Here is a 22945-nt window from a genome sequence, read left to right as displayed (position 1 = left end):
GCAGTAAACACGGCGGTGATTTACGGCTGACGGAACGTACAGTCATTCTTGCTCACCGGAGTGGGGATAAAATAAGGGCAAGGAGGCGGGATGGGTGGGTGGGTTGGGGGGCTGACATGCCACACGCACGCGAGGAGGTCGCTCCGCAGATGTTCCACCACTTTTTTTGTTGTTTCATGGCCCGTGGAAGCACCCTGCGCTTTGATTTTCCACGAACTGTCGTGACCCCCACCGTTCCAAATTTAAATAAATAAAGCCACAACCTTCAATGATTTTTGAGCCGTACGGTTTATTCTTGCTGCGTATAAATTCCATCCCTTAGATGGTGTTATACGATGTCAGGTAATAAAAAATATATTTTCGTGCTATTATTTACCCATGAAAACCTCACTTATTCTACATATTTTTTTTTAAGGAGGGTCACATTTTGGCACGTTTGGCCAATGCCATTCATGAATGTGTTTCTCTATGCAGAATAAAGCCCAATAAACCCACCGCATGGCACATGCCGAAGAGGTGACACTGCCATCTCATGGTCACATCGCAGCCCCTTCCCTACAACAGCTGCCAGGCTCTGGTGATCACCCATCCAAGTACTATCCAGGTTCAACTCTGTTTAGCTTCCGGGATGAGACGAGATTGGGGCTTATGTGGCGTGATGTGGTCATAGGATTATTGACGGGAATTCAATAAATCGGCGTCAGACAAATGGTTTATAAACAAGTATAATTATCAATCAATATGTTTAATTGTGGTATTCCGTAATGCAGTGACGTCAAGTGATACACGATAATTTGCCGTGCTGTCAAACATTCTCAGAATGCGGAACGTAATTTGAAATGATGCTGATTGTCACTAACAGTGCATATTACATTGCAACGGAATAAAGTATTTCAGTCACTGTGCATTGCAGACTTGTGCACTCACCACGGAATGAACCAAGCACAAGGGTACACATGCCACATCGCTCCCATGTACCACATACATACAAAATCTCCGTTGTACATTCCAACCTAAAAATTGCATCACAGAGTGCTTTCATTTGAATAATCTCACACTGTGATCAAAGAAACAACACTCGTGTCAATCTCCTCTTGCGGTTTTCCAAAATCCTGATAAAATATAAAACATGTCTACGTCGTAAGCGCATTGATGATCTCTGTTAGCAACATTTTTACGCTCATTTGTGAAATCACATTTTTACCTTGCAACAGTTTTACTTGATTATCGACATTAATTTGGAGGTATGATTACAATGAACAACAGTCATGAATGAACCATTCTTGTTAGATCCAATACGAAATATGATACAACCTCTATGAAGTTTGATGACTATCTCACATGTGTTTTGGGTGATAGCAATTTCGCGAGAGAAAAAAAACCCTTAAAGTGTCAGGCGTGGAGTTTGGCTCTGTGGCTCAGCTGTAGCCCAAGCTGCTGCTATGGAGGTCTTGACACCATCGCGATATGGAACTATATTTTTAGAAATCCCCTTGTGCATCACTACCTGAGTTATAATTTAGAAGTGAGGACATCTGGTAAAAAATATATCTATAGCAAGGTGTGACCTGGGCTGCTTTGGCATTTGCCACGTGTATCAGGGCAGAGCCTTAAGAGCAAGCTTCATGGACTAAATAACTGCATTTAAAAAAAACTTGATATTTCTGGCTTGAACGTGAAGGAAACTCCAGCAGGTTGAGTTATTTTATCAGCATTTTTTCTTGTCAGCGTAATCCCTGCCCAAACAAGTATCACTTGATTGTAATATAAACTACCCTTTGATGTTAACATTCAGAATAATTTATTTTGCTTTCTATGGCAAATACTTTGCAGCCCGTGGCTTTGAAACGGCAATGTTTTAAAAGTGCATATTATTCTTGCCTAATCTTTGTCGACAGTGTCATTATCGAGAGTAGTGTGTGTGTGTGTTCCCAATGCCGCTGTCTGATCTCTTATTTTCGCGCCGCGCTTCCCAACGTCCGTGCATGGGGACCGTGATGCGGTTCACTCCAAGTCGCCATCGCTGAGGCTGCCGCTGGCCCCCACCGTGGGCTGGCGGCTGACAACCTCCTCGATCGACGAGTCGCTCTCCGAACCCGGGAGCCTCAGCGACACCGAGAGCTTGGGTAGACTCACAAACTCGAAGCCCTGCTCACCACCACCACCACCCTCATCGTGGTCGTCGTTGTCGCCTTGGTCAATTTTATCGCCAGGTGGAGGAGCGTTCGGTAGTGGAGGAGGCGGAGGCGAGAACAGGTCCGGCTTGGCTGCCCGTGCCCTCGTTGATCTCAGCTGTTCATCTCCGCTGGATGAAGAGGAGGAGGAGTCACCGCTTCCCCGTCGACCCGTCCGCTTCGTGAGCGAGAGGAGGGCGTCGGATGAGAACACGCCGCCCTTCTCTCCAGCTTTTGGTGCCATCAGCAGGGCCGAGGACAGAGCCTCGCTGAAGCCAAAAGCATTTTCTGTTTGGAGCGTCACGTGTGGCTGCGCAACGCCAGTCGAGTCACTTGCTCCTTCGTCACGACCCTGCGTTTGGAATGACGAGACTGTCCGACTCGACTCGAATGGCGCCGCCTTGTTAGCACCACCCAATGCGCCCCCTCCATCAAGGTCAACTTTTGTTGAGTAGCCCCACTGAGTGTGCAGCTCAAGTGTTGCCGAAACGTTTCGGGAGGCCGTAGGAGTGACAGTAGCCCGTTGCTGCTGCTGCTTCTGCGGCATAGGACGCTCCACAGATTCGTCGTCAGAGCTAGTGCTGGACACGGACACACGTGTCTGTCCGCGTGTTCCAAGGATGTCCGGCTTCTTTGTAGGCCACGCCGCCAAAGTGTTTGCTAGAAGATTGCTTCTCAGTGATGGCGAGACCTCGTGCTCATCGTCCTGCCTGTGCCTGCTGCCCTCTGTGTCGCCACGTGGAGGCCCCGTGTGGCCCCGCGGTGGCCTCTGCCCGTAATCACTGGAATCGGATTGAGAATTGCCCCACCTCTGCCTCTCCCGGCCCCGAGATCTCGCCGCCTGTAGGGAGCCGGTGGCTTGCCTGGCATCACTGGAATCGGAGCTGGATTCCTTGTGCGACTGCCTCTCCTGGCCACGTGTAACCACCGCTTGTAGTGAGCTCGCAGCTTGACCATCATCGCTGGAATCGGAGTGAGAATTGTGGTGCGTCCGTCCCTCTGGGGCGTGAGATGCAGCGAGCTGCAGTGAGCTGGCAGCTCGACCATCATCGCTGGAATCGGAGTGAGAATTGTGGTGCGTCCGTCCCTCTGGGGCGTGAGATGCAGCGAGCTGCAGTGAGCTGGCAGCTCGACCATCATCGCTGGAATCGGAGTGAGATTCATCACGTGTCTGCCTCTCTTGGCCCAAAATCGATGCCACCTGTAATGAGCTGGCGACTCGCCCGTCCTTAATTTGTGCCATGCTACTCGTGCCAGGAGATGCATCTTCTTCGCTGTCCTCCCCACGGCCAAGTCTGTGTAGTGATTGTGTTGTTGGCCATTTAGCATATCCAGATATCAAAGATCCCTTCGCTGTTCCGTCTCTGAGGCGCAAAGCACGTCGGTCATCACCGGACTCACTGCTGTCGCTAATTGACTGTGAATCCCCTTTACCCAGGTGAGCTTTTACAGCCAGACTGACTCCGTGCGGGCCATGCTGTGCTACTGGTGCACGTAGTGTACTTTCCAAATCCTTAGCCCTATCGTTCGATTGTTCTGAAGCGTTCGATGAAGAAGGAGTGGGTTGCATGCCGTGTTCTACATCGACCACCGTAGCAGTCTTTGGTTTGTTATCTCCATCCTCCAAACTGCTGTTTCCCGACGACTGCCTTTCAACGCCTTCCTTCTTCCGAGCCTCTGCTTTGCTTGTATCCTTTCCCTTCTCCTTCTTCGACGTTGGCAACATCACCTTTAAATTCATTGCCGCCTTCAGCTTGGCGAACGTAAAACGCTTCGATGGCGTACCTTGACCAGCGGCGGCAGCGGAATCGCTGGCCTGCAGGCCCAGCTTGCCTTGCGCGGCCGCCGCGGATTTGAGTGGAAAGTCGCCGCCCTCGGAGCTTCCCTGTGGAACGTATCTGGGGGCCACCACAGGGGCCTTGCCGCCGGGGAGAGCCACGCCACCGTTGCCATCGTCCGTGTCCGATGAGTCGTCACTGCTGGAACTGCTGCGTCTGGGGGGCTGAGCCGCATGCATGCCCTGAGTTTGGCTCGCATCGTGCCCACCTGTTTGTCCGACATTCTTTTGAGAAGAGCCATGAGCCACGGGGCTATCGATGTGAGCATCGCATTCAGTTTCTCCCGTGTCAACCCCATCAATGTGAACAACGTAATTTGACGACAGAGATATTTCTTCCAAGTCTTGTGCTTTGTCAGGATGCGTATTGCCACCATGGGCTCGACCAGGGACCACGTTTTTTCCCTCATCGCTTTCCGAGTCGGAGGTGGAATCACTGTGTTCACGTCTGGGAGGCTTTTTAGGAATCACGCTCTGCGGCTTATTGTGCTGCTCCTCCTGCAACCGAGCATTGTACCTCTCAGAATCTGGCCACCTCTTCAATACACCAACCTCTGAGGGCTTACCAAGCACGGCCACACTCACGGCACCTGTAATTGCTCCAGAATGCTGCTTTGATGGCAGCTGTAGTGCCGGCGATTTCGTCTGAGAGACATTTGCTGGAGGTAGTGGAGCCAACCTTTTTGGGGAACCTAACTGAGCTGTGGGAACTCGATTACCACCGTGACTCACTCCCGTTCCTCCGGAAACTTGGCTCAGATGCCCAGCCTGCCCCACTACCCTGCCCGGGTTTATGTGCCCAAGTGGCTGCACGCTGACGTTCACAAATGAGTTGTGGCTAGAGCTCGTATCAGAGTCAGAATCCGAGTCGGGTTTTTGAGGTTTCGCATGGCCATGCGCGTTTAATTGCACATTTTCGAAGGTTGTCTGGGAGCTTCCTCTCGCGGAATCTGTGCTATCAAAGTATTTCCTTCCGCCAGCGCCCATGCCCGGGAGGTGCGTGTTTCTGTAGGGACCTTGAGACGAGTTGGAGCTGGAGGAAGCCCGGGAGACCTTCGCTCGGCCCTCACGATGCAGCATGGCGCCCGGTGGCTCCGAATAAAACTTCACTGTCGGCTCGGCGATTTCATTTTTTCTCCGACCGAAGAGCCACACGCCCTTCTTGCGACCTGCACCTTTCCGTTCGTCGCCGGCGGGCCGCCCCTGAACGCCGTCGTCCGAGAAAGCCGGATTGTCGTGGGCCGCGGCGCTGCGGTCCGTTGGCCGCCCCCCCTTGGACTTCCCCAAGCAGCAGGAGAACAGCGGCAGGACGTAGGGCCGAGCCAACACGCCCAACGCGAACGCGCCGAGGAACGTGATGATCACCGCGAGGGAAACGGCCAGCACAAACTGCCCCTGCGACACGGGGCACGAGGCCCTGGGCTCCCCGGCCGCCGAGCGAGCGCTCCGGTGCCCGCGCCCGGAGAGGAGCAGGTGGACGGGCGCGACGTCCCTGCCGGCCCCGCTCCAGCGCACGCACTCGTATCGGCCCTCGTGCTCCGCGCTCGCGTGCGGCACCACCAGGGCGCCGCTTCCGTCCACGTGCGGGCGGCCTCCGTCGCCGTCTCGTTCGCCATCGACGGGCCCCAAGGGAGTCCTCCAGTAGAGAACCTCCATGGCTGCGAATGAAAGTGAACAAAAAAAACAGGGTAAAGGGGCAGACCGGGAAATTGCTCCGCTTGCAGCACTGTTGGCGGAAGGGCTTCTGCGCGAGGTAGCACTGGAGAGCCCTTCTAGTCGGTATTCTGGTCTACTCTTACACGCAGGCCAAATGTTTTGGTAAGAGGTCGCTGTGTCAACGCGATAGCCCACCACGTGCGGCCGGCCGTTCGACGAACTGCGGTGTCCCCATTCATGCTGCCGGGTGGACTCAGCCAGGGAGGGGTGAAGACACTTGGACCGTCGTTTCAATCGCCGCGCTGGGAGGTCAAATGGATTGCAAACCGAAAGTCAATAACACTGCCTTCAAATAAATATGTGTATTATAGGCGACGTTTCGGCCAATGGCCTTTATTCATTGCGCATGGGAAGTCCAGTGCTGCGATTGTTCCTGATGTGCCACACGAACCACGACAACATTACGACGTCTGCAAAATCGAGTGAGCAAAGTCGGTATTTTATACACACGTGCATTGTGCGTGAGTGCGAGTGGTATAGCTATTGAGTGTGCACCTGCACTGGAGCCCATTGCCTGGCGGGACCCAAGGCACTGGGACACGGAGAGGCAGCGCACCGTTTACGTGACCCCCATTGCACGCCGCGTACCAGGGCGGACGTCAGTAACGCGACGCCGCTGGTGGGTGTGTTGCGTACACATCTACAAAGGTGGTTTCAGGTTCCGACTCCGGTGAAATTTTCCCCGATGAAACGTCTGCCTTTCATCTCAAGAGAAACAAAAAAAAGCCCGTCGCGAATTGGAATCAAATGGTTATTTTACACATCTGTACGTGACAGCTTGTTGCTCGATCTGCCCAAGTCGCGTTTTAAAATAATAATTTCGTTTTATATATCTATATATAAAAACGTGAAAGGACTTCACCGAAGTCGAGTTTGTAGACTACGCATTAAATTTCGATTTAAAGTTTTCGTGACTGCAATGATTCATCTTCTTTGGTTATTTCGGTAAAGTCACGTAGAATGAGAATAAAATAATAAATTGATAAAATAAAAAAGAAGAAGACTACGCATTGTTTATTTCAACCACCGTAATACAACATTCGGCCACGGCAGCTGCAGCCCCGGCATCAAAAGCCCTCTCCGTCTTTCTGGAGCTCCCCGCTGGTCGCGCCAACTCCTCGCTTCACTCCCAGTCGTCCACTGCGCCCATCAGCGGCCTCTCCACTGCACCTGCCGCCCACCGTGCGTGCTGGTCGGTGCAGACGATTGTGCCGTGACAAAGCGTCAGTGCGGCAGTTGCACCCCGGTTTCACGTCGGGGGATGCGTTCCTGAAAGGCGCGACGACTCGTATCGAAACGGCGTCAGTCAAAGCCAATTTACAGGGTACGGCGGCGGTGGTGGTGGTGGTGGTGGGGAGGCGACGGATACGAGCAAGCACGGACGATGATGCTGTCAGCGACGTTAGTGTGGGGTTGAGACGACGCAAATCGGGGTAGTGGTATTAATAAAGTGACGACGTCTTTGCCAAACGACGTGAAAGGAGAAGACATAAATTACTGTGAACTCTTCACCTGTTGGCCATTATGTCTGTGAATGCAGATTACCCCCACCCCCAGCCCCATCATTACCCAAGTATCTTTGATATTACATCTCTGATATTACATATATATAATTAATATAGTTAAAATGTTTGGTACATGTTATTAGGTTTTATATAGGTATTGTTTCAGGGAACAGAGGGTGAAAGAGGTGATTTCTGGGTGCGCTGTCATAATAAATGCGTTGTCGGTGTGAGACACCCATCAGAGATGGAGCCTGTGTGAGACGCCCATCTGCTGATGCAACACAACAAGTAGGCTGCTGCCTTGTCTGTGTAGAATTTTACTGTTCTTGTATATGTACAGTATAATTTATCAAATGTAATCGGCCAAAGAGCATCAAAGGACCTTTCTAAAAAGCTTTCCTTGGCAATACAACCCTCAAGATATGAACGTATTTGTATAATCATGACAGTATACATTTATTGCATATATACACCGAAAGCACATTCATTGATCCCACCTAAAACTCTCCGTAGCTGTTAAACTCAAGCTGATAATGTAACATTTAAACGACCGATTCATATTTGTAAACCGGGGCACATGCAGCAAAGTAACGGAGTAAAACTCACGTCACTTGGAGAGACACTGATTCGTTATGGCTGCTCTACAGCTCTTATCTCGTGAATGTTTCTGTTTTATACAAACTAAAATAAAATGTTCCACTGAGCTGTCTGTAAGGAGGTCCCACGACATCTGTGCCAGGTTGCCATGGGTGGGTTTGCATAACTACGATCCCCGTTCCAGTCATGCACTGCTAAGAAGTGTATTTATCCGTGCTTATCCAATGGTGATCACATTCTCAGCCGCTTTATATCAATGCCAAACTGGTTTATTAACCGCTTAGCACGTCTCAACTATTCTGCGCCGTATTTGTAAAGCGTCCCCCCCCAACACGCCCAGTTACGACTTCTTGCTTTGAATCCATTCCGAATATTAAATTAGTCAGCCACGCGTTCGGAAAAAAAAGTTTCGGTCATTGACACCTCAGATTTTGAACTCTCTCTGCCTGAAGAATTGCGCCTGACCGCTGAGATTTCCCCCATTTATAAAGAATCCAAAAAAGCTACTTATTTCATATGATATATTAACGAGATGAAAGGTGTTTCTCTCTCTCTCTCTCTCTCTGTCTCTCTCTGTACAGAGTTCAGAACCCCCTTTGTTGGGTCTACAGCGCATTTAAAAACGTAAATAATAAACTAATGAGGAGGTCGCTTCTTCTACCCTGCTGTCCCCATAGTCTGGGAGTTAGTCTGGGACTCACTTCCACCAGTCATCTCAGCTGTCAACTTCCTGCCCCAATTCAAGTCCAGGCTCAGACACCTTATCCTTTGTTTAAACTTCTTGCCTATGAGTGACCGCGCCTCTCTCTACAAAACAAGTATCCCCGCGTCGGTTTCTTCTTCCGTACGGCTGCTGATGTAGATTGCAGTGCAGCAGCAGCAGCGACAACAGCAACAACCAGGATCTCAGATTCAGGCGGTCAAGCCAGGCAAGCGCGCCGGCCTTTCAACGCGGCCCGCTCCGTCGAGTTGAGAAAGCAACAACGGAAGGCCACCGAATCTCCCAGTCTCCGGAGCGACGGACACACGAAGGGATTCCCACCGCTTCTGCGCGGCGTCTTAAGAATGCGGCCGCATTTCGAAGCCGATATAAATACGTTACTTGAATCATCCATTAACCGCATTTAACAACAGATTGTCAACCCCATGTCGCTACGGCAACACAAAGACAGCTGAAAAATGCAAGGTCGTAGCCGTGGATGGGTAGGCTTTGTCTTTATAATGCTTGGCTACCATAAAGTGTTATAGTGGCAGTCCTGAACACAGCGATATAATCTTCTCTAATGCCTCATGTGGACCATGACACCGTTGCCTCATATTGTTGGGGACTCGCTGGCACCGCATGGCTGCAGGTAAATTGTGACACTAACGCTCTGCGGTTATTGCGTGCCATCATCGCAAACGTGGTTTCGGCGTGAGATGGAAACTGGTTTAAAAGTGAGAGCACGCGCCCTATAACATCGGACGTAGACAAATCATCCGAACGGTACACCGGTGTGGTGTTGTAAACAACTTGAATACCATTCGCCACATTTGTTATTAGCGCTGCCATACATGATACAGTAGGTGGACGCTTCAGGGAATTCCCCTTCTTCAGAGCAAGGAGAGGTGGCAGAATGACTGATTCAAATAATAATACTAAAAATTATCCTGACGTTTATTTACCAAGGAAAGACACTTGGGATGCTTGGCCAATTCCATGAATGTGTGTGTGGCATGTGGGAGGTAAACGGAATACCTGGAGAAAAGAACGATGCATAAGAGGAGGTAACACTCAGCATTGGCATCTCCTTGCCATCTCACCGCCCCATATCCATAACACCTGACAATCTCCGGTGGGTACTAATCCGTCTATAAAGCAGGCTCAACCCCACTTTGGCTTCTGAGATCCGATGATATCTGACTTATTAATTGTAAATATGTGATCACACGCATGACTTTTTAAAATTTCTTAGCCATACATTTTGTTGACAGCCGAATGTGATAGACGGATTGTGCATGCGCACAACAGTGGAGGGAAGCCCTCATCCTGCACGTACCAATACTTGCCATTTGTTTCGCTACAGATGAAACCGTGAATGTAACTACGGTCTGCACTGCACAACATCCGTACCGTCGCAGGACGCCCCTGCTGAAATCAACAACATCTAAAAGGGCTGTGCATTCACCCACGTGTGCACGTGCTGTGGTATTGCTCGCAACACACTCTGATCCGTGATAACAGTTGTCTTCATTGCAGGCCGCTGGCGGCCGCTGGTGGCCTTTAGTGCAGCCACGCGACAATACACAACGAGTGACAACACCCCCCAGCATCATCGTCGTCATCATCATGCTGCTGTCAAACCCACAATGGTTTCAAATGGCGTCACGGCCCTCACACACACTGGTGATGTCTTATCGGCGAAAGTGCCCCCCCCCCACCTCTGAAAATTAGTGAACAACTGCGTTACGACGATCTTAATTCATCACCCACGAACGTGTTTTGGAGGTCACGGAATTTCCCGTTTGTTTAATGCGGCCACGCCTGGAGGGCCATTCTGAGCGCGAGTCGGCGCGCGTCTTGCAGGTGCGAACCGCTGGCGGCCGCTGCAGACCGCAGGGATTGTGGAGAGGCCCTCAGGCGTCGCTCTGGAAAAAAAATATCTCGCGGCTCAAAGCGCTCTTCCGTGTCCACACCACGGGGTGGTTGTCGGTCTTTTGAGGCTGCGAGGTCGACCCAGCCGCGGGCGCCGCCGCCGCTGCTGCTGCTGCTGCTAGATGCTCATTCCATCATTGGAGCGGGGATGGAAATGCCTTAAAATGCCGTGATGGGTACAAAAACTCGTTTCTGTGGGGTTATTTATCACTTGCGGTTGTCCAGCCTACGACGGGCTTCCGAGTCAGTTACAGATGTGATTAAAAAGCTGCGTGGCGTGATTGACTTCGCCTGGCCCTCTGTGCGCATTTTGAACGTGTGTGCATTGCCTTTTGGAGGGAACCTTAGCGAGCTCCTCAAAAGGGTATTTGGCCTACTCTTCCACGGTGGTCAGACGCCTCGGCAGAGGTGCAAGTACCCACACCTTGACACCACCACCGGTGACACCTGCTGAGCGACTCATTGTGGTGTGTTCATTTATACCGCAAGGCGGACAGAGGCAGGAGGAGTTTTACTGGTAGGAACCTCTTGGTTACACCAGCCCACAGGGGATTATTGTGTCCGTCCGTCCGTCGTGCATTCAAAAATGGGAGGGGTGGGGCTGGGTGGAGAGGGGAGGGTGGGGAGGGAGGGGCTGGGTGGGGAGGGTGGGGCTGGGTGGGGAGGGGAGGGTGGGGAGGGGCTGGGTGGGGAGGGTGGGGAGGAGCTGGGTGGGGAGGGGCTGGGTGGGTGGTAGGAGGGGTGGGGCTGGGTAGGGAGGGGCTGGTCACCCCGTGGTGCCCTTATAAAACTCAACGTTTAACATACTCACGCCGGCTTGTGCCCGCCCTCACAGTCGGGCATATTTGCGGAATACACCACGTGGTGGTGCCGCCGTTGACCCTGGCCATTGACCGAGCAACCCAACGTTCCTACCAGCTCCCTCCGCAGGAATGTGTTAACCCTCGCCCATTGACTCAACTGCCCCACCTGGGGATCGAACCTGCGACCTCTGAACTGTAAACCCAGGAGCTAAACATCTCACCGCGGCAGCAATCCCCTTGACCAATGCTCTGACTCGTTATATGCTAATTTACTCTTTGTTAGACACACAGCAGACAAAGTATAGAGCGGGATTCATTTGAATTCTCACCTAAACTGTTTGGATTCTACCAGGCAAGGCCCACTGAGCTACGTAGCTCTTTTCAGAAGCGACCTGGCCACAAATGATAGCTCAACAAAGTGGCTTATCACGTGGACATTTATAGCAGCCGAATACTCCAAACGCGTGCTGTTGATTCTAAATGTGGAGGCAAAAAACAGAGGAGCCGGAGACAAATACACGCGACCACTGAGAGAGAGAGACACGCAAACTCCAAATATACAGCAGGCGTCAGGGTCTGGATCGAACCCACGACCTCCTGTATACCACGTGAGGTAGTTAACAAATGTGGTAGCAATCATGCATTTCATAGCACCCTAATTAAAGATACTTCCTTATTGCCCATTAACTTTGAATTATATCACGGGCAGTGTGCGGTACATAAGTAAAAGTCAGATATCGTTCCGTTTTTCATTGGCTCCCTTTGCAGAAGAGGTTATATCTGAAGGAGCCTTGAGATAATATTTTTTTTAAACGCATATTTAGAATTACTTTAAGTCGAAAATCCATAACTAGCATTCATTGAGATACAGTGTTTCATCATTTGGACACGTATTATTGTGCGCGTTTGTGTGTGTGTGTTGAAAATGTCATATCCATGTTTATCTTGGGACCAAAATATAAACACAAGTCAAACGTTGAACTTCATTTGAAGCCCCAATGTTTGTTGTGAGTAGCTGCAAAGCAGAGAGGCTTGGAGCCAGGATGTGGATAACGGAGTCACGCTGCGTCTCAGACACCTGCATGTGAGACAACTGAGCAACTACATAGGCAGTGCAGCAAGTAGGTTTACAGACTTGTGCGCAAAGGTTGAGTGCTCTGCCCTTGTCAGACACTCTGGTTTCGGCCTATAAATATCAGCCACGATCAATCCACTGCTGGATAAAAGCCTCGTCAAGGAGTCGCCCTCTCTCACAATCCTGCAATTAATCATACACCTAGCACCGGCTTCAATAATTCACCTAGCACCCGCTGTTTCAATACGGGCAAAACAACATTTGTGTCGATTTGTTCGTATTTCTCCCTTGTGATGGGACTTTGTAGGATGAACGTTGAGATTTATAAGGGGCACGGGGTGGCCAATAAGGTCTGAGTTGGTCTGTAACGAGGCAGGGCACTGATAAGGGGTTGACGGCTATGTAGTGGTGAGTGTCTATTTGTTTGTGTTTCTCCCTTGTGATGGGACTTTGTAGGATGAACGTTGAGATTTATAAGGGGCACGGGGTGGCCAATAAAGTCTGAGTTGGTCTGTAACGAGGCAGGGCACTGATAAGGGGTTGATGGCTATGTAGTGGTGTCTATTTGTGTTTGTTTCTCCCTTGTGATGGGACTTTGTAGGATGAACGTTGACATTTATAATGGGCACGGGGTGGCCAATAAGGTCTGAGTTGGTCTGTAACGAGGCAGGGCACTGATAAGGGGTTGACAGCTGTGCCATTGCAATGGACAAAACGACTTCTGCGGCCACGGCCGTCGTGGTGCCCTGCTGAAGAGGGACAGAGAGAGAGGCTCTTAAAAGGACAACGGGAGGCAGCTTGCCGAAGCCGAGGTGGCTCACCTTCCCGGCCGCACGGCAGCACGGCGGTGGTGCCCTCTGCTGCGATGACGCTGGCACCCGGACGCCCACAATCCTCCTCGGCGGCCAGGAGGCTCCGTCCGGTGGGGCGACCCCCGCACGTGACCTCCCGGAGGAGCCGGGCTCGCTCTTCGCTCTGCCGAGCCCAGCCGAGCAGGGCGGACGCAGTGCAGTCGCACCTCCACGGGTTGCCCCTCAGATCCAGGGAGAGGCTGGCCCTGCCGATCGCGTCTTCGAGGTCCGCCAAGGGGTCCGGTGTTAAAGTGGAGAGCGAGTTGTCACCGAGGTTCAGCTCCTGCCCATCAAAGTTTGAGCGGTTTGTTTAAATGCCAAGCCTATAGTGGGCTGTGGCACGCCGAGCCACATGTTTTAAGTGGGGTGGGGGAAATAGTGTCCACTGAAATAACACAAAGTCGCTCATTTCAGGAGACGAAATTGCATACGAATTGAGCCTTGATTGTATAAAATGACTATGCATCAATTGTATTATTTTTTCGTGCGAACATTGACTTTCATGTACATGTTTAAGACTTGTTTTACATGCAGTGGCTGAAATTTGCAGGGGGAGCGTGAGGTCATTTTACTCTAGGCTTTAGCTGTATACTGATTCAATATTCATGTTAAGGACATTTCTTTATTATCATTGGACAAGCATAGGTGGCAACATCAAATACTGCTTACTTCTGAAGGGTAACAATACGTTTTTGCACTAAGACACCAGAACATGTCAACCTAATGGTAAGTTTATTTTGTAGATTCACATTACTGAAGAAATAGTATATTACAATCTATACTCTTTGGTTCTTTCGGTAAAGTCACGTAGGTATAAAATAAAATAAATCACGACGTTTTGGGCGCAACACAAGCGTCCATCATCAGGTGGGAAAGCATGGTCTGCTGCTGAGGCAGACTGTTTTATACCTACGTGACTTTACCGAAAGAACCAAAGAGTATGGATTCCTGCAGTCACGAAAGCTTCAAATCAGGACATTACAAACTAGTTGGGTAAAATTCACATTAAAGGTTTTTGGATTAGATCGCGTTATTTATAAATGTGTCGTAACCCTCCACTACCCGACACCGCCAATCAGCAAAAAAAGTGTCACGTTGACAAAAGACAAATAGTTCACTACTTTAGCCCACCGGTGTGTTGTAGAGTGAATCCACAACATTTACAGTTTGAGTACGACGTTTCGCTGGTAATTACATCCAGCATCATCGGGCAATTCGCCAGAATGGTAAAGTCCTCACTTGCTGGATGTAATTACCAGCGAAACGTCGTACTCACACTGTAAATGTTGTGGATTCACTCTTCAACACACCGGTGGGCTAAAGTAGTGAACTATTTGTCTTTTGTCAACGTGACACTTTTTTTGCTGATTGGCCGTGTCGGGTGATGGAGGGCTACGACACATTTATAAATAACGCGATCTAACCCAAAAACCTTTATTCTGAATAATATTGGTCGCGAAAGCCTACGTGTTAAACTAGTTGGATAAAACATTGTTTTGTTCGTGCCACATTTATAGTGAATGTGAAATGTTCATATCTTATCCTGAAAATGATCAACTGTGTCAGTAACGATACCGGTGCTGAATGATGGTGGCAGTTGTGACGGCAGAGGTGAAGATGAAAACGGTTACAAAGTCTGTGATGCCAACGCTGACAATTTGAATGATCACATGTGTTCTGAGTCTTAGAACTCAAGAGGAATTCCTCATGGGTTCATGATCCTCACGATCCATGGGCAGATAGCCAGTAGCTTTCCACTGCACATTTTGTCATTTGTTTCCACTTTCCTCTGTCTTGTGCCAATATACTCAAGTAATGGCCACATTTTGACTTAAAGCTTTCGTGATTGCAGGAATTCATATTCTTTGGGTATTTCGGTAAAGTCACGTAGATAGGTAAAAAAAATAACAACAGAAAACTACGACGTTTCGATCGCAACACAAGCGTTCGTCATCAGGAACCTATCTACGTGACTTCCTGATGACGAACGCTTGTGTTGCGATCGAAACGTCGTAGTTTTCAGTTATTTGTTGTTATTTTCTTTGAACCCATCTACGTGACTTTACCAAAAGACCCAAATAATAGTGGCCACATCTTTCTGGCACCAATCCCTTGTGTCGTCAAGCCATTCTCTGTCCGGTCTTCCTCTCTTTCCAGTCCCTTTAATTTTTCCAAACAACAACACACTTTAATTTTACTGATGTTGTCCATCCTACAGATTTATCCAAATAGTGACAGTTTCCTTCTCATCACTGTCTGCATCCAGTGCCGGATGAAGCTAGTGCGCGGCCTGTAGCATATATCATAAAGGGACCCTAAATATATATTAAAAAAAAAACATTAATATTAAAACACCAATGTTTTACTTGCATAGTAAAGTAATTGTATTTTTTTTATTTGCTATACAGCCAGATAATACGACAAATCGCTCACCTTAAACGCCCAGTTGTTCATAAAAGTTGAAGTCGGTATAGTACTATAGTAATAGAGCAAGGGCAGAATCACTGAACCGGAATTCATAGCTTGAAAGCATTTAGCGCGGGGCCCTTGAAAATGCGGGGCCCGTGGCATTTGTAGCTACTGTTGCTACTTGGATAATACGACACCGACTGCATCATCAGGTTGTCTTCTTCTATGTGTAAATGTTTTATTACTTCTACGTTGGTCACTCTTATGGTCCACCTTAGATGCAGTGTCCTGGTTAGATAGCCAAAACTAAAGTACCCTAATGTATATGTGTATGCTGAACTTCTTTCGCACCAACCGTAGTTTAGGCAGAGAGCAATTATAACATTTAAACAAGACACACACACACAAATTGCTCAGGCGCAGGCTTCCAGCATGAGCGTTAAGTAAGAACTTCAAGGAGAAAACATGGCCAGGGGGCATCCAAATCCCTATGTCAGAAAACTGAGCTGGCACAGTTGAAAGTCTGCGCTTAAATCTGAATTTCATCCGCCCCGAGATTAATCGCAGGTTCTCAAGTGCAGCGAGGCGATGGTCTCAGCCCAGTCGCCAATGACAATAAACAACCGTCGTATTACATTTAGTCTTTGTTTTCATGTAATGTGTCATATCGCCAGCTCTTAGAACTGAACTTTTGATTGCCAAGTGAGAAGTGTACCAACCACGTTGTGTGGATAAGAGGAAGCTGAGCACACCTCGGAAGCACTCCTCAGGTGGCATCTTCTCTGACACAAGATGGTGCACTGCTTTCTGCAGGAGTTTTGAATTAAACGTAATTTGCTGACGTGACTTAATGGCGTGGTTGAAATGTAACCGCTATTAATAAAGCAAGCGATTATTTTTTTTTATCCCCCCCCCCCCACCTAAATATTGTCCCGATTGTGTTATCGGTCTCACGTCATGAAACCCGGCTTCCATCCGGATATCTCGCTAAGCAGTGCGACCCTTCGTGTTGGAGAACGTCCCGCGAAAGCGGATATTACAGAGCTACCTCTGAAATCCCTTCAAGTGACCTCTGCTCCACACGGTCACTGAGAGTAATGTTCTTGGCATGACAGTCAAATAGATATATATCGAATTCTCAGTGCTGGAATTTTTGCCAAATTCAGTTAAAAAATAATTTCACTGGTTTTTGTTTATGCAGTCACTGCATGAGCGGACTGAGATCATCAACTCCCTGCTCTTGAGAACGCGGATTACTCAAAGGTCCCGGCTGCCTCGATCCAAATTCCACATCTCGGTGGTTTCATTTCAGCACTCTGACCTATGCTGCGTCACCTGGCGACCTCCGCAAAATTGGTTAAATTTGTTTCGCTTGAGACAAACATTTCGGTGGGTGGCGAAGGAGCCCACGGACGGTGTTAACCGAGGTGCCTGGGCGAGTGTCTGCTTACCGTGAGGGCGCTGAGGCCCCGGAAGGCGCCACCTTCCACAAGGGAGATGCTGTTCCCCTGCAGCTCCAGGTGACGGAGGGAGCTCAGGGTTTGAAGAACGTCGCTCCGCACGGCCACGATCTCGTTATGCGCCAGGCTCAACCTCTCCAGTGACGTCAGCTCCCTGATAACTAGACACAGTCACGTGATACTACAATGTAATGCACTTTGGTGTGATGTTTTTGTTGCTCCACTGCTGGATGAGGGGCCTAACCCAGGCCGTGCAGGTCATGGGGGTTGTTTGACCATATAGGGGCGCCATGGTGTCGAGATGTTAACTATCTCACCTGGTTCACAGGAAGTCGTGGGTTCGATCTGGACCATGACGACTATATATTTGAAGTTTGCATGTTTTTCCCCGTGGTCGCGTAGATTTTTTTCTGGGTCCTTCAGTTTCCCCCCACATCTATAAGCATGCGTTTCGAGTATTTGGCTGCTATAAATTTCCACGTGGTGATGATGAGCCACTTCGTTGAGTGATCAATTGTGGCCAGGTCGCTTCAGAAAAAGAGCTACATAGCTCAGTGGGCCTTACCTGGTAGAGTATAGTATATATCAACATGCCGGCCAGTGCTGATTTGTGAATGCGGGCAGCATATACGTTGGAGCATAGTACAGTACAACAGCAGATTTTGTTCCACTGCTTCTTCGACAAATCAATTGTTCCGACAACGAATTGTTCTATGCATGGCTGTCACCCATCCAAACACTATCCAGGCTCAAATCCTGCTCAGCTTCCTAGACCTGACAGGATCAGGTGCATTCTGGGTGATTTGTTCAAAGAAAAAAATTGCAGTAATGTTACGTAATTATCCTTAAAATTAATGTTGGATTCCTGTTGAAATTAACATTGCTTGGTGCGTGCCTACTTCTATACGAACTTGGCTCGGTGATGCAAATTTCACATTCCTATAATGGGTGTGTGTCACTCTATAGGACTTCTACAGAGCGGTACTAATTACAGTAAATGGAACCCAGAGGGACGTATGTATGTGGAACTTCTTTCACACCGTACCTAGCCAACCGCGTTGATCGGATGTGAGGGATGAAGTGTTGAATGTAACTCCAACCTGGATTTGAACTTACAACCTTACTCATACAAGCTGCACACACAAACCACCATCCTACATAGCCAGATATATCAATAACTATACTTCAACAAAAAAAATGTTTTATACAGGAATGGCTCGCTGAGTCTCAAGGCTATTTATGTTATTCTTTTAACAAGCCAAAAAAATACATTCACGTTTACAGAATAAAAATGTATAGTGTCTCAATACGAGTGTACCTCAAGGCCCGCTGCAATATATGAGGGTTCATCTGATTTTGAGGTTGGGATGAATTCCAACAGATTGCCCATGAGGACTGAAATAACCCACGGGGCCCCAAACAGAGAGGTATGATTTATGGGGTCTGTTCCAAAAGACTCACGAACCTTCCCTTGCTGTACGTTATATATTCCCATACCTGTCTATAAACGAGGACTTTGTAGAGCACAGGCAAAATACACGAGTGGCACTTTCTCCTTTCACTCACATTTTAAAGGGAATTAAATTTCCTTTGCATTACATTCCAACGTATTTTTTTTTCTCTGTATCAAACGAGTTTTTTGTTGTGTTTCTTGGCTTAACCATAAACTGCAGTTTAGTCCAAGTTCCGCTCATGATTTCACGTGGATGTGGTGAAAACTTAACAGTGGCAAAAGAAAAAAAGGCAAGAAAAACATCACCATTAAAACCACAACACTATGCGAGCCCCTTAGGCAATAAATACCTCTCAAGCAAGTTAAAGGGGCACAATAAATGCATTGCAAAATGCCTCCAAAGGCAAAAAGACAATAAAACTCCCAATGATGTCAGAAGATACTAGAGTGAATTCGCATACCTCAGATTATGGGTGAAAGATAACAGAGTCCAAGCAAACCAACTAAAACATTCAATTGGTGAATGAATAACAACGGTACATAAAACGGCCGTGCTGTAGCGCAAGTCCGCGTGTGTGTTACTCATCAATTACAATCGGGTTGCCCTTTGTCAGTCCACTGCTGGTTGAATGACTCCCCCACACCACTCTAGCCATGGGGGTTTGTTTGACCATACTTCACCATGCTGGTTTTGTGAACAGGGGGGATGGGGGGGAGCAGGACCAGGTCAGATATCACTCTGGTCAGTAAATTGAATCTGGGCCACCCCCACCAGGTTCCTAGTGTAGCTTGCAAGCCACAACGCTACTGCTCTACCTCCATGATTACATTACCAACATTAACGGGCACCTCCGATTAGCACGGTTGGCTACGTACGGTACGAAAGCAGTTAAATATACATAGTCCTTGCTGCTCTGTCTACTCTGAAGCTGACGAGAAATTCCCATCAAGTGGTTAATGACAATCCCCAACCTCCCCAAGCCCCCATCAAATCGCACCCTGGTTATGGGGGGGGGGTGTAACAATGCAACGATCCAGCTATTAAAATGCATCCTATCATTTTTTTCCACTACAAATTTTCTGCACTTATACCTCTAGCTCGCGTAACACGCGAAGGCACTAAAGGGGCCACATGGCACGACAATGTAAAACAAACGAATACAATCCTTTGATCAAACGACTATCTCGAATCGTGGCAAATCATCCAGTCGCAAAAGGGAAAACATTGTTATATCCCAATATTATAGCCCCGATGTTATATCCCATTGTTATAGCCCAATGTTATAGCCCGAGTGTACAGCCATTTCCAGCCCACTGCTGAATGGGGGCCTCTGTTTGAATTCGCAGTATTGGGTTGTGTGAGATGCTGAAGGTAGAGAGCTTAAACGTGAAACCATAGAATCACAGTACAACTAATGACTTTCCTGCAAAGCCCTCCCATGCTGCAGACCACGTAGTCCCAGAGCAACTGCGTTGTGCTTGGTGGTCACCTATCCAAGCACGATCCAGGCTCAACCCCTGCTTACCTTGAGATCTGACTAAATCACGTGTATTCCGAGTGACTTTATCAATGGCAGGCATAGTGTACATATATAATTTATATTTTATATGGGCTGCAAGGTGCTAGTATGCCGAGTTTTTTTCATCGTACACGAGAGATTGTGTAAGCAAATACTGCCAAGGAAATCCCTGAGCCATTGCTCCATCAAGGCGAAAACATCATCCCAGGAAGGCAAGCTACTCGTGATAAGAGTTGAGAATTTTAAGTGGGCTATGGAAATGTTAACTGTAAAAAGTTATAAACTATGCTGTAGTACGAGGCAATGCGAATGATTATGCATACACATAACGCGTAATAAGCTGCGTTTAGAAGCACAACGTCAAATGATTGTGCCTGCTGACATCTCACAATGTTTACCAACTCGTTTCATCCGCTGTTCTTCGTGTTGACACTGGCACGGTCCTTTGAACGTCACCGACAAAAGCGTAATAAACTATTTCTTTAAAATAATAATAATAATAACAACACAAACCTGCGGGTATGTTCTCAAGCTTGTTGTCGTTCAGAAGGAGCACCTTCAGGTTTTTCAGGAGCTGCCCACCACCACCACCACCACCAGAAAACCCACGTCCCCAGGGCGTCAGTCGCCAACCACCCCGAGAGCCACTCCGCAGTTCCACGACCCCATTGCCGCCGAGGTCGAGCACCTCGAGCCCAGCGAGACCGCCGAGGAGGACGAGGTCCACGCGGGCAACGCCGTTGCGGCTCAGGTCGAGCGTGCCCACGGCGGTGGCGGCGTCGATCCCGGCGAGGGAGGAGGAGGAGAGGCCCACGCCGCTGCAGTTCACCGCGAGGACGTCGGCAGCGGCCGGGGACCGCGTGCACGTGCAGGCGAGCGGGCACGCGGGCACGGGCGCCGCGCACGCTTGCAGCACGAGGAGGAGGACAGCGGCGGCGGCGGCAGGTGGCAGCGGCACGAGATGCATCGCGCTGCGAGTGAAGGGGACTCCTCCTCGTCAGCCCAAGTGATTGTGCGTGTGCACGTAGAACTTATTTCGCGCCGCGCGTAGCCGCGCCGTGCTAACCGGAGGCGCGGATGACGGCCGCAGGAGCTGCGTCGCGCGCTTACAGACGGTGCTTCTGCGGCCGTCTGGAACGCTCTTCCATCCGACATTAGGAAGCCACTGGAGCTATGCACTTTTAGATAATCTAGATTGACAAACTGATTTATTTAGGACTGCTTTTTTGCGTTTGGTTTGTTGTCCTTCCCCCGCACCTTCGATTGACACGGTTGGCTACGTACGGTACGAAATAAGTTTAACATACATGACTGTGATGGTGTTGAATGTTGTCATGGAATGTTAGTGATATCGAGGAGGATGTACCAACAAGACATGGGGATCTACCCAGCACAACTACTTTGATAGTTTAAACATCGAGCACCAAATCATATATTTTCGATGATGTGCCTAAATTTGAAAAACTACCATATCATCATTCCAACTGCTCGTTCCCTATGCTCTGAAACCACAGTACATTTATTTTCGAAGTCCAAATCAATACACATGTCATAAAGCGCCTGGATGCGCAACCACATTTAAGACACTTCTTTAACTATAATTGTATTATCATTGCAACATAGCAATGGCAGAAATTACTTGTCTACAAAATACACATTCATGTATACAAGCAATACTGTGCATATACATACTAACCATGCCATGTGTAGTATAAATCTGTCTCATGCTCAATTAGCTGAACTCGCGTCTTACCCTTGTCTGGAATGGAGCATTCTAAAATGGCTCTCCAACTCATGACTTGGCACAGGTGTAACACGGCCATTCCAGAGTGCATAACACCCCTTGTAAAAAGTATCAACTTTTCCCGTTAAGTTGGAAAGTTTAGCACGAGTGCATGCAGGACAACATACAATTACCATTCAGAACGTGGCTTGTGGAAGCAATAAGCACGAGTTTGGAGTTGATTTTCTTCACTGCAGACTTCTATCTAATTAGCATCGTCAACAGTATCTTCCAATAAACGATAACTCAAAAGTGTCTGTAAAACTAAAGTTAATTTGATTTAAAAAAAAGTATTTGGAGTGTGTGTGTCTCTTACATTTATTCTGAGCTCAACGGATGCTTTTACTCATAAGCAGTGAAGGACACTTAGACTTTGCAAGTGGTTATGTACTGCAGAAAAGGGGACCCACATCTCTCGGCCAAAGTCCCAGTTCAAAGCTCACGGTGCTGAAGATTTACTACTATTCACGATAGGGCTTTGGAATTTCACTGACGCATGAATGCATTCATTCACGTGGATTATTCATCAACAGCTGAGTGAGACAGTAACAGAGCGAACGGGAACGACAAAAGATCAAGCAGCTATCATCAAAAGCCAGCAGCCCCATGCATTTCGTTACACATCACCTAACTCTCTTAATATGAACGCTGAACCTTTACCATTTGAACCTGTTTTTTTATTGTGAACACGTGACACAAAAAACGTGATGTTCAAAGTTTAAAAAAAATGATAAAAGCAGAGGAGGAAACCGATGTGAAATCTTGATTTAAAGCTTTTGCGACTGCAAGGATTCATATTCTTGGTTCTTTCGGCAAAGTCACGTAAGAGGGAAACGTGACTTTGCCGAAAGAACCAAGAATGTGTAGTTGTGAGATCATTAAATGTTCAAACTACAATAGTTGTTACTTTGCAGTACTGAAGCTTAGAGAAAACAGGTCAAATGTGCTCACCTACGAAACTTATTTGATAAAATTATTTTTTTAAATACCTAAACACATAATGGAAACTTCCACACAAAGAAAGAAAATATGCCGATTATCAAACGCACATCTTAAACGATTAAAATTTCCCGTGGACAATATATTTTACATTGTTTGATTAAAACCTCGGACATTTTTTAATCAAC

At 48.3% G+C, this 22945-nt stretch overlaps 1 protein-coding gene across 1 annotated transcript; it reads right to left on the bottom strand.

Annotated features, from left to right (window-relative positions):
* Nucleotides 1-269: 269 nt before the first annotated feature.
* LOC142925071 (uncharacterized) lies at nucleotides 270-22650 on the bottom strand. The gene is made up of 5 exons (XM_076067787.1): nucleotides 21953-22650; nucleotides 20549-21006; nucleotides 17054-17223; nucleotides 13164-13476; nucleotides 270-5669 (listed from the first exon to the last, which is right to left on the bottom strand). The coding sequence occupies exons 2-5, from the start codon at nucleotides 21000-21002 to the stop codon at nucleotides 2005-2007; spliced, it is 4602 nt and encodes a 1533-aa protein (XP_075923902.1). The 5' UTR covers nucleotides 21003-21006; nucleotides 21953-22650; the 3' UTR covers nucleotides 270-2004.
* Between the last annotated feature and the right edge of the window lie 295 nt (nucleotides 22651-22945).

This window comes from Petromyzon marinus, chromosome 18 (assembly GCF_048934315.1).
Source record: "Petromyzon marinus isolate PM22_M1 ecotype Great Lakes invasive population chromosome 18, UKy_Petmar_22M1.pri1.0, whole genome shotgun sequence".
NCBI lineage: Eukaryota > Metazoa > Chordata > Hyperoartia > Petromyzontiformes > Petromyzontidae > Petromyzon > Petromyzon marinus.
Note: the sequence above shows the minus strand (reverse complement) of the source record. Positions and strands in the feature narration are given on the sequence as shown.